The sequence below is a fragment of the Salmo salar genome, chromosome 13 (assembly GCF_965601325.2).
Source record: "Salmo salar chromosome 13, fSalSal1, whole genome shotgun sequence".
Lineage (NCBI taxonomy): Eukaryota > Metazoa > Chordata > Actinopteri > Salmoniformes > Salmonidae > Salmo > Salmo salar.
In genome coordinates, this window is record NC_138303.1 from 54,756,642 (window position 1) to 54,769,467 (window position 12,826).

General features: G+C 40.2%; 1 protein-coding gene across 1 annotated transcript in view; it reads right to left on the bottom strand.

Moving 5' to 3' along the window:
• Positions 1–12,826, bottom strand: part of LOC106567405 (carbohydrate-responsive element-binding protein) — a 39,028-nt gene that overhangs the window by 15,828 nt on the left and 10,374 nt on the right. Inside the window, exons 6-7 of the mRNA XM_014136600.3 lie at positions 4,679–4,853; positions 4,207–4,287 (exon numbers count right to left, since the gene is read on the bottom strand). Of these exons, the coding sequence (XP_013992075.1) occupies positions 4,207–4,287; positions 4,679–4,853 (256 nt within the window). The remainder of the gene's footprint in view (positions 1–4,206; positions 4,288–4,678; positions 4,854–12,826) is intronic.

Sequence of the window (12,826 nt, forward strand, 5' to 3'; positions counted from 1 at the left end):
GGAGGGATGGGAAGGGAGTCTCTATTTGTGTGTCCATTAGTTAAACACATGGGCCCTGACAAGCACCCTGCCACCCTGCTGACCCTGGTGACGGAGGCAGAAAGCTGATCCCAAAGGACCCTACTGCCAAAGGACCCTGGTACTGGCAAGGCCATAAGAACAGACCGGGAGGAACATGCTCATGCCAATACCCCTGACAACCCACTCACACACACAGTACAGGGGACTACAGTACCGGTATGTAGAGGGACTAAATGCAGCACTGACAAATATATAATTATCAAATCAATATGGCAGTCCAGGGCATATTACTATCCTAGGAAGTGATCAAACTGAGAGTTGCAACAATGCAATAAAGAGTTCCTGTAATAAACAATGTTATCCTCTACTCCATCTCTTCATCCCTCTATTCTCTATCCCTCCATCCTTTTATCCCTCCGTCTCTATCCCTTGATCCTGCTGGGCCCCTTTGCCACGTGTTGCGGTTAACCACATGCGCTTCCACTTCCCTACTCTACTGTGCCTCAACCCAGCCTCTGACCTCCTGCTCACTCCGGACATGGCATAAACACACAGGGGACACAGAACAGAGAGCCCAGCCCAGGGGTGCCACTCACAGAGGAATCCTTAACTCAATAATATAATAATACATGCCAAAATATTCATTTTCATATGGGTGGCCCCAGCTGCATATTTAGAAGAGAAGCCCTAAATATAAATCAATTAAAGATGCATACCTGGCTACCTGCTTAACAGAGTCCTTTTGGCTCATGCAGTGATTCTGTTTGTGAAAAACTATTCTTGTAGCTCTAACTCTCTTCGACAGAGTGCATAAGTCTAATCTATATATAGGTAAAGACACTGATAAAGTAGCATTTATAACTTTTTATCAGGAGCTTCAATCGTTTCTGGTCACCACATCTGTCCATCAGATTTCCCTACACATATAATAACCCACATGGCACAAACTGGTTAAATCAACATTGCTTCAACGTAATCTGCTAAAGTATTGTGGCGTGGAATCTACGTGGAAAATACATTGATTCAAAAATGTAGTCAATGTAAACTGCTGTTTTGAAGGTGAAATGTCAATCACAGGATTGTCATCACCTCTTACTGGAGAGTTGATCTGTCTACAGCTATACATTTGGTGTACCATCCAGCACTCCTGAGTGGCATAGCGGTCTAAGGCACTGCATCTCAGTGCAAGAGGCGTCACTACAGTCCCTGGTTTGATTCCAGGCTGTGTCACATCCGGCCGTGATTGGGAGTCCCATAGAGAGGCGCACAATTGGCCCAGCATCGTCCGGGTTTGGCCGGGGTAAGCCGTCATTGTAAATAAGAATTTGTTCTTAACTGACTTGCTTGGTTACATAAATAAATAAATATTAAAAACCAAGCCCAGCTATGCTTAGAATTGATATTTGTCACTGACTACTACCAATGTGCTGTCATGAAAATTATTATTGAGGGATCTCTTACTAACTAAAATAGATTCACTGTTGCCGTCGAAGTCATTCCAAAGGGTAGGTTTAACAGAGCAAATTAAATGTAACCATACTTTATAAGTCATATCAAGAGCTTGGGACTTTAAGTTTATATCGGCAAAAAGATGATTCTGAGATAATTGACTTTAAAGTTCTGAACCCTCATTGGTTTAAATGGTGTAGGCGATTTTTATATTGTACTCTTTTGAACTTAACAACATGAATTGGAGGTACGTAGAGTACTATGTAGGTAGAAAACATTGAACAGAACAAGGCTATGTCAATAACTCAATTTTGACAAAAATGCAGATACAACCTTATAGTCCCAAGCTTTCGATATATCACTATATATACAAAAGCATGTGGACACTCTTAAACTTAGTGGATTCAGTTGTTTCAACCACACCCATTGCTGACAGGTGTATGAAATCGAGCGCACAGCCACGCAATCTCCATAAACAAACATTGGCAGTAGAGTGGCCTTACTGAAGAGCTCAGTGACTTTCAATGTGGCGTCGTGATAGTATTCCACCTTTCCAGCAATTCAGTTCGTCAAATTTCTGCTCTGCTAGAGCTACCCCAATCAACTGTAAGTCCTGTTATTGTGAAGTGGAAACGTCTAGGAGCAACAACAGTTCAGATGAAGTGGTAGACACACAAGCACGGGACCGCCGAGTGCTGAAGCGCACAGAGCGTCTTTCCTCTGTTGCAACACTCACTATCGAATTCTAAACTGCCTCTGGAAGCAACGTCAGCACAAGAACTGTTCGTCGGGAGCTTCATGAGATAGGTTTCCATGGCCGAGCAGCCGCACATAAGCCTAAGATCACCATGCGCAATGCCAAGCGTCAGCTGGAGAGGTATAAAGCTTGCCACCAGTGGACTGTGGAGGAGTGGAAATGCGTCCTCTTGCGTGATGAATCACTCTTCACCATCTGGCAGTCTGACGGACAAATCTGGGTTTGGAGGATGCCAAGTGAACGCTACCTGCCCCAATGTATAGGGCCAACTGTAACATTTGGTGGAGGAGGAATAATGGCCTGGGGCTGTTTTTCATGTTTTAGGCTAGGCCCCTTAGTTCCCATTAAGGGAAATCTTAACACCACAGCATACAGTGACAATCTGTGTTTCCAACTTTGTGGCAACAGTTTGGGGAAGGCCCTTTCCTGTTTCAGCATGACAATGCTCCTGTGCACAAAGCGAGGTCCATACAGAAATGGTTTGTTGAGATAGATGTGAAATAACTTGACTGGCCTGCACAGAGCCCTGACCTCAACCCCATTGAACTCCTTTGGAATGAATTAGAACGCTGACTGAGAGCCAGGCCTATAATCGACCAACATCAGTGCCCGACCTCACTAATGCTCCGCAGCAATGTTCCAACATCTAGTGGAAAGCCTTCCCAGAAGAGTGGAGGCTGTTATAGCTGACTTTAAGAGATCGGAGAAGTCATGAAAAAACATCGGAGCCAGCCAGGAACGGATCGGGTAGACCTGATAGTGTGTAAACCGCTAGAGAAATCCAGTACACACACACAATACCTGGGATATTCATGAAATCGTCTAGATTGGGCTGCAGTGGGGTGAGACCTGGCTGACCCCACTGAGGCTATTATAGCAGCAGCTCCAAATCTGTTCCCTGGTATTCTCACAAATAATATAGAGACACGTGATGTTATACAAACGTACATAAGCAAGGTCTGAAATGATTGTTTTAGTCAAACATCTGTTTGGGCTTCTTGCGATCAATTTGCAGTCTCCAAACTATTTGTAACTATGTTGTAGCCCCCCTACCATTCGCTCAAGAAAGAATCGTCCCGCGGCTGAATCTACTTGATGATCCCTGGTCTAGGTTTTCAAGCTTGGGTTGATTTCAAATTTCATCTTCAAGTTAATAATTAATATTTTGGATTCACGTCTCTACCTCAACTAAAAACCTAAGTTACAGAATAAGACTAAATCTAAACGTATTTAAAGTGCATTTAAAGTTTGATTTGTTTTAATCCTATTCTGTAACTTAGATTTTTGGTCACTGCAACAAAAAAGACATCTGCTTCAAATGTTGATGTTTGGTTGCATTCACAATTTCTAGAATAATCTGTGCAGACTCTTGAACAGCATTGATCACTTGCACTATGTACTTTTAATGTAATCTCAACAGCAATCCAGATCATTTGGTTGTGCTATTAGATGAAGCACATTGATAACACATTAAGTTGTTGTATAAATGCAAAATATCTGACATTGTATTCCCATTTGAACTTTGTTGTGCTTTTAAATGGTTGAAAGCGCAGTTTTAACACATTGGGAATTCAACAAAGTTCTGGCTGTCTTTTTAAAGTCTGTGAATAAAGGTTGAAATCTCACTGATCAACATCTCAACCAAATATTTCCCAAATGTCCATGTTGAAATGACGTGGTATGCCCAGTGGGAAGTGTTTCTGTCCCCTGTCTCAAGTACATTTTGTGCTTAGACTATATGTTTAGAAGGACAGAAAAATCATTTGATTATATGTACAAGGTATGGCAATCACCAATTGTGTATAGGCATATCAAACTAAAGATAGAGCGCGCTTACAAGCAGCTCACTTTAAGAGATCGGAGAAGACATGAAAAAAACATCTGAGCCAGCCAGGAACAGATCAGGTAGACCTGATAGTTTGTAAACCGCTAGAGAAATCCAGTACACACACACACACAGACACACACACACACAATACCTGGGATATCCATGAAGTCGTCTAGATTGGGCTGCAGTGGGGTGAGACCTGGCTGGATCATGTCAGCATTGCTGGTGTACGCTGAGGTGGAATGAGGTAGAACACTACTATCACATACAGAAAAACATACCAGAGACAGGGAGACAGTGGGTGTGTGCCTCTTTTTGCATCTTTAGCCTAATTTATTTACTTGAAGTTCCTCATTTGTTGGGTGGTTTCTTTCCTGCATTATTGTCTCACATGACCATAGGTTGGATAAATGGTAAGTGGTGTATTCTGTTATTTTTGTCAATAAAATAAAAAGAAGTAACATTTTCAATTTCATAGGGATTTGTATCATAGTGTTACAAGTATCGTAGACAGGGCTTCTGTAGGGCTTCAGTAGACAGTAAAATGGTTCCTCTAAGTATAATAGACATACTGTAGGTAGGTAGATAAGTAAGTAGAATGGACGTTGTGGTGTGGTACTCACTGTTGTGCCGGTCGTTGGCCCACGGGCAGGGCTTCTGGGTCATGGTGAACAGGGTGTCAGAAATATCGGACAGAAAGCAGTCCAGGTCAAACATGTGGACCTCCTCTGGCATGACCTCAGGCTCCTGGTACATCTGACTGGACCATTTCTCCAGCTCCGCCCTGCAGATCTGACCCTGGACACAGTAGGGTGGGGATAACATGAAGGCTCCAATACTAAAATGAATCCTTCCTGCCTCCCTTGAAGAAATCCCTGATCTAAAAAGGCTCTATCGCAATTAATCTTTATGCACTTCCTCCCATACTATTTCCTCGCGTCATTCTCAAAACCCTTTGAAGAAGAAGGTCAGAGGGGAGAGCCTTTGGACCTTCTCCTCCAATAGGGTTGAGAAGGAGGCGTAGAGAGGTGCAAGGAAACGCGTAAAGATTAGTTGAGATAGAGCCGAAGAGTGGACACCCAAATTGAGATTTCAGGACACAAATCACAACTCAAAACCTGGTCCTCACACTAGAGGGCACTAACAACAACACTAAAGTATGTGATAAGGAAAAGGTCTTCACAGATGAGTGCAGGAATACAGTACAATATTTGACAGAAGTAGATGAAAAAGACTGGCAAACATCACATTAGAATATAGAGTAAGTCCAATAGAAAGTAATTCACAGCGTGTCATGTGAATTTAACTGCTCTAAAACTATGATAAAATATTTAAATTGGCCAATTCTCTTAATTCTAAACAAATGCAAGAATATGAAAATCAACTCAAATCAAAACAGCAAAGGAATGTTTCACAGTCCTTATCTGTCCACTAAATATACTAAACTCAGACAAAAACAACTGAACAATAATGGAACTTCACTTGCCTCCCTCATTGTGTCCAATAATGTCCAATTCAGCTATTCACCCACAGTATTTGGAAGCCCAAAGGTTAAATATAGTTTAAATATTCTTCATCAAGTCCCCCAAGCCCATCCAATAATCATATAAATATTCACAATCACTCACAGCTAATCTAGTCTCTGTCTGCTCTCTGTGTTTAAAATGCTGTGTTATACCCTCATGTCCTAACCTTTTAATATTCAGTCCCAAACCAGGGGAGACATTTATAGAAAAGCCCTGAATGAAGCGGAAATGACTTTTGATTACGACAAACCCCCTGTTTACACCTTTTAGTTTTTTTCATTCACAAAAAGGGAATTATAGCATAGATGTGCTGTGTGTACGTGCCGGGAACCTGGTTCCATTATTCGTTATTTTTAGTAATTTCTTTATTTTAATGTCTCTCCATATAATGAGAGCAGCAGCCTATTGTCCCTGACCTAATTCTGTCAGTCACACATTCACGTGCAGACGGACAGACATGAAGAGAGACCCCCGCCCCTCTGCAGACACACGGACGCAATGAACCTCAGAGAAAATACAGAAGAAATACTATCCTATTCTGTCACTTCTACCTGTTTAATTCAGTTATTCTTTCAATCACATGCTATTTCCCTCCACTTTCCCTCCACTTTATCACAATAATAATAGCAATATTTAATCTATGTCAATTGTGATAATGCCCTAATATTAAGCCAATAATTAACACCTTACATTCGTGGAAATTGGCCTATATGGATAGGGCCACATTTAAATGTTTCTAACAGAACAACTATGTGCTTTTTAAATTTACTGTACTTTTCACAGAATTTGTCAATAACAAAATCTGAAAATACTCTGGATACATTCAGTAACATAATAAGAATATTCATAGACATTTTTGATTAGGTGCACGATAAGAAAAAATTATTAGAAGGGTTTGAGTGAGAGGTCTAACTGATGTCACAAGCTGGCCACATACCTTTCCAAACTGTGCATGTTGACATCCGCAAAACCGCTCACTCACACGACGCCATACATGCTGTCTGCCATCTGTACAGTTGAAACCGGGATTCATCCATGAACAACACACTTCTCCAGTGTTCCAGTGGCCATCGAAGGTGAGCATTTGCCCACTGAAGTCGGTTACGACCCAGAACTGCAGTCAGGTCAAAACCCTGGTGAGGATGCACGCAGACGAGCTTCCCTGAGACGGTTTCGGACAGTTTGTGCAGAAATTCTTCGGTTGTGCAAACCCAAAGTTTCATCAGCTGTCCGGGTGGCTGGTCTCAGTCAATCTCGCAGGTGAAGAAGCCTTATGTGGAGGTCCTAGGCTAGCGTGGTTACACGTGATCTGTGGTTTTGAGGCCGGTTGGATGCACTACCAAATTCTCGAAAACGAAGCTGGAGGTGGCTTATGGTAGAGAAATGAACTTTCAGTTCTCTGACAACAGCTTTGGTGTACATTCCTGCCGTCAGTATGCCAATTGCATGCTCTCTCAAAACTTGAGACATCTGTGGCATTGTGTTGAGTGAGAAAACTGCACATTTTAGAGTGGCCTTTTAATGTCTCCAGTACAAGGCGCACCTGTGTAGTAATCATGCTGTTTAATCAGCTTCTTGATATGCCATGGATGGATTATCTTGGCAAAGGAGAAATGCTCACTAACAGGGAAGTAAACAAATGTTTGCACAAAATTTGAGAGAAATAAGCTTTGTGTGTGTGTATGGAAAATTTCTGGCCTCTTTTATTTCAGTTTATGAAACATGGGACCATACACACACACAAAGCATAAGTTCCGTTTATATTTTTGTTCAGTGTAATTTCAATGCACTTTACTGACTCAAAGAAATAGCTTTCAACTATCATACAATTACTGTTGTTGTTTACGCAATCCAAAACGTTATAAATCACAATCTGGGTCAGGTGGTCAAAATTTGAAAGTTTATTCTACTGCCAACATGGCTAGCTAGGTAAGTTATAAAATATGATCTTACAGTGTTAGGATTTCAAAAGGCACTTCAGACAAACAGATTGTAATTTTGGTGCAAATAGAATGGAGTCAACCCGCTAAGCATTTACCGTCAGGTGACGTCTTTTGTACATATTTTTTAGATGGGGTCTGGACCAGCCTTGATTTCAACGTCCACGGACGTAGGTTTTTGGTCCGATTCTGACCAAATCAGAACGAATCATAGAAGGCCTTGATTTCAATTTCCACAGACGTCTGCTCCAGACCGGCCTATATTTGGGCCAAACAGACGTATATAATTGGTTCAGATTTGGTCCGATCCGTACAGGCCTTGATTTGGGCCAAACATGGACGTCTATGTTTGGTTCAGATTTGACCCGGGCCGGCCTTAACTTAAACGTCCACAGACGTCCGGTCCCGACAGGCCTATATCTGGCCCAAACATAGACGTTCAGAATATGACCGGACCAAATCTGAACCAATCATGGACATCTACGTTTCACCAAACTTCACCAAATCTATGCAAACTGGTATTGCTCCAAAGATTTTAAAATTGCTAAAGTTATTCCCCACTATAAATCTGGGGATCCAAGATCTTTTACAAATGTTCTCCCAATATCTGAATTACCATGTTTTTCCGAAATCCTCGAAAAATGTATCTATAAAATAATGTTGAAATATTAAAATCAACACTGTATTCTTTATGAGCACCAATATGGTTTTCGTAAAAACTACTCCACAGATATGGCTCTTTTGCAATTTGTGGATAAAATCTTTACAGCCCTTAACAACAATGAATACGCTCTTGTCATCTGACACGGTGAATCATTAAATATTACTTTCTAAATTGCATTATTATGGTTTCCATGATTATACATATAATTGGTTATATACAGTGGGGGGAAAAAGTATTTGATCCCCTGCTGATTTTGTACATTTACCCACTTACAAAGAAATGATCAGTCTATAATTTGAATAGTAGGTTTATTTGACCAGTGAGAGACAGAATAACAACAAAAAAATCCAGAAAAACGCATGTCAAAAATGTTATAAAATGATTTGCATTTTAATGAGGGAAATAAGTATTTGACCCCCTCTCAATCAGAAAGATTTCTGTCTCCCAGGTGTCTTTTTATACAGGTAACGAGCTGAGATTAGGAGCACACTCTTAAAGGGAGTGCTCCTAACCGCAGCTTGTTACCTGTAAAAAAGACACCTGTCCACAGAAACAATCAATCAATCAGATTCCAAACTCTCCACCATGGCCAAGACCAAAGAGCTCTCCAAGGATGTCAGGGACAAGATTGTAGACCTACACAAGGCTGGAATGGGCTACAAGACCATCGCCAAGAAGCTTGGTGAGAAGGTGACAACATTTGGTGCGATTATTCGCAAATGGAAGAAACACAAAAGAACTGTCAATATCCCTCGGCCTGGGGCTCCATGCAAGATCTCACCTCGTGGGGTTGCAATGATCATGAGAACGGTGAGGAATCAGCCCAGAACTACATGGGAGGATCTTGTCAATGATCTCAAGGCAGCTGGGACCATTGTCACCAAGAAAACAATTGGTAACACACTACGCCGTGAAGGACTGAAATCCTGCAGCGCCCGCAAGGTACCCCTGCTCAAGAATACATATACATGCCCATCTGAAGTTTGCCAATGAACATCTGAATGATTCAGAGGACAACTGGTGAAAGTGTTGTGGTTAGATGAGACCAAAATGGAGCTCTTTGGCATCAACTCAACTCGCCGTGTTTGGAGGAGGAGGAATGCTGCCTATGACCCCAAGAACACCATCTCCACCGTCAAACATGGAGGTGGAAACATTATGCTTTGGGGGTGTTTTTCTGCTAAGGGAACAGGACAACTTCACCGCATCATATGACAGGGCCATGTCCTGTCAAATCTTGGGTGAGAACCTCCTTCCCTCAGCCAGGGCATTGAAAATGGGTCGTGGATGGGTATTCCAGCATGACAATGACCCAAAACACACAGCCAAGGCAACAAAAGAGTAGCTCAAGAAGAAGCACATTAAGGTCCTGGAGTGGCCTAGCCAGTCTCCAGACCTTAATCCCATAGAAAATCTGTGGAGGGAGCTGAAGGTTCGAGTTGCCAAACGTCAGCCTCGAAACCTTAATGACTTGGAGAAGATCTGCAAAGAGGAGTGGGACAAAATCCCTCCTGAGATGTGTGCAAACCTGGTGGCCAACTACAAGAAACGTCTGACCTCTGTGATTGCCAACAAGGGTTTTGCCACCAAGTACTAAGTCATGTTTTGCAGAGGGGTCAAATACTTATTTCCCTCATTAAAATTGAAATCATTTTATAACATTTTTGACATGTGTTTTTCTGGATTTTTTTGTTGTTATTCTGTCTCTCACTGTTCATATAAACCTACCATTAAAATTATAGACTGATCATTTCTTTGTAAGTGGGCAAATATACAAAATCAGCAGCGGATCAAATACTTTTTTCCCCCACTGTATAACATTGTTGACATGCGTTTTTCTGGATATTTTTGTTGTTATTCTGTCTCTCACTGTTCAAATAAACCTACCATTAAAATTATAGACTGATCCTTTCTTTGTCAGTGGGCAAACGTACAAAATCAGCAGGGGATCAAATATTTTTTTCCCCCACTGTAGTTATGTTTATGATAGAGAACAATGTGTTTATGCAAACGGCTGGCTGTGCATCTAACAGGGCCAAAATATCCTGTGATGTGCCACAGGGTTGGATAATTGTGACCTTTGTTATTCCTAATCTATATCAATGACCTTGCTGCTGTGTCTTCTACTGTACTTCCCATTCTCTTTGCTGATGATACCAATTTGATTCTTGTCACACAATCATTTTGATTCACTAATTAATGAAGCCAACTCAGGTATGGCAACATTTTCTGAATGGTTCCAGATAAACAAATGATCTTTAAATGTAAAAAGAAAATCTAACTTTATTGTATTCACTAGTAAGGATAAGAAATATATATATATATATATATATATATATATATATATATATTTTTAAAGCCAGAATCTCAATCATCACCAATAAACTAGAATGGTCATATACTAGAATTATCATATATGCATAGTCACTTTAAGTATACATTCATGTACATACTACCTCAATTAGCCCGACTAACCGGTGCCTGTATATAGCCTCGCTACTGTTATAGCCTCGCTACTGTATATAGCCTCGCTACTGTTATTTATCACTTACTTTTTACTGTTGTTTTTTTATTTCTTTACTTATCTATTGTTCACCTAATACCTATTTTTTACTAAATTTCACTGTTGGTTAGGGCCTGTAAGTAAGCATTTCACTGTAAGGTCTACGCCTGTTGTATTCGGCGCACGTGACATATAAACTTTTATTTGATTTGATTTGATTTGGAATTGGTCGGAATGAAATGGAACAAGTCACATCCACTAGATTCCTTCGAATTGATGAAAAGTTATTCTGGAAAGATCATGTTCAATTTGTCTTTAGCAAAGTAATGAAATCTGTTGGTATCATCAAAAAGATTAGTGGTTTGGTTCATCAGGCTTGCTTCCTAACTCTATACTATAGCTTAATTTACCCATATCTCATTTACTGTAATATTGTTTGGGCCAGTACACAAATACTCATACCTCCCAGACTGTTTACCTAAACCCTTCAATGGATTATTCCAGGTTAATTCTGAAATCCATCTATAGAACACAAGACACTGCGATAACCTTCACCCTCCCCACTGCCGCACCTCACATAGTCGATTCTCTATCAGATAGAGAGGTACCATACTCCGGAATCATTTTCTTAATCTTGCCAAAACTTCATCATCCCTCAATAACTTCAAGTGAAGACTGGGGGTCAGTCTGATGAACCAAACTACCAATAATACCCTCCATGTAGCCTAACTCTCACACTCTTTGTACTAATTTGTGGTGTGGTTTTCATATCAGCGCTTTTGGGCTTCCAACCTCACCTGCACACCGTTTTTACCAGTTTTTTTGTCCGTACTGTTTTGTCTTTCACTTCTTTTCTTTGGTGCGAATAAATAAAACCCCCAAAACAGACCTACAAAAATTTGACAGCACACTACAGTACAGTACAGCAGAGTACATTACAGTAGAGCACACTAGAGTACTGTAAAGTATAAAGTAGTGTACTGTATTGTACCCTACTTTAATGTTCTCTACTCTACTAAACTAAACTGTACTCTACTGTACTGAATTAAACTACTGTATTGTACTGTACTGAATTAAACTATGCGTAATGTACTCTACTGTACTTAACTCTAATGAATTAAACTACTGTAATATACCATACTGTAATGTACTCTACTGAAAAAACTACTGTCCTGTGTTCTACTGTGATGTTCAAACTTGTGAAACATAGCCTAGATGTCTATTTATTTATTTTACCTTTATTTAAGGCAAGTCAGTTAAGAACTAATTCTTATTTTCAATGACAGCCTAGGAACAGTGGGTTAACTACCTTGTTCAGGGGCAGAACAACAGATTTGTACCTTGTCAGCACAGGTATTCAAACTTGCAACCTTTCGGTTACTAGCCCAACACTCTAACCACTAGGCTACCCTGCCGCTCCAATGATTCGTTCAGATTTGGATCTGGTCCTCAATGAGCAAATGTGTACTTGTTTGGGGGCGGAGCTCATTAGAATAATAACTAGTATGCCTTGCAAGTGTTGTTTTTTACAATTACATTTTGGTCATTCAGCAGACGCTCTTATCCAGAGTGACTTACAGTTAGTGTATTCACCTAAGGTAGATAAACAACAACATATCATAGTCACAGCAAGACAAATAATATGTAATCGTTACTCAGAATCTTATTGTAGTTGAAGTGGTTTTAAAAAAAAAAAATTCTATGTATTAGACTACTTTGAACATCATCATTCAGATTTAAAGCTTTCAAAAAAGCTTACTTAATTGCATGTGATTTATGGGAGCAATAATAAATATTTTTTTGCGATCTACATTTGGCTCCTCTTTCCTTTTAAGAGGTGTGTAAAATTATTATTGTGGTATAATGCTTACCTAATTGATAATGTATATCAGTTAAAATTTGTCCATAGAATCAATGACTGAAAAATACGCATTTTCATCGTAAGGAAAATAAGTATTTTCAATGTCCGGAAAATATATGTCCGGAAAATATATATTTTCAACGTCCAGGAAATACGTATTTTGTATTTGTGAAGTCCGTATAAGATGTGTTTTTATCGTCCGTATAAGATGTACTTTCGACCTCAAAAAAATAAGTCTTTTAACCTTTCACTTGATGTCAATTTCTGGAAAAGAAAG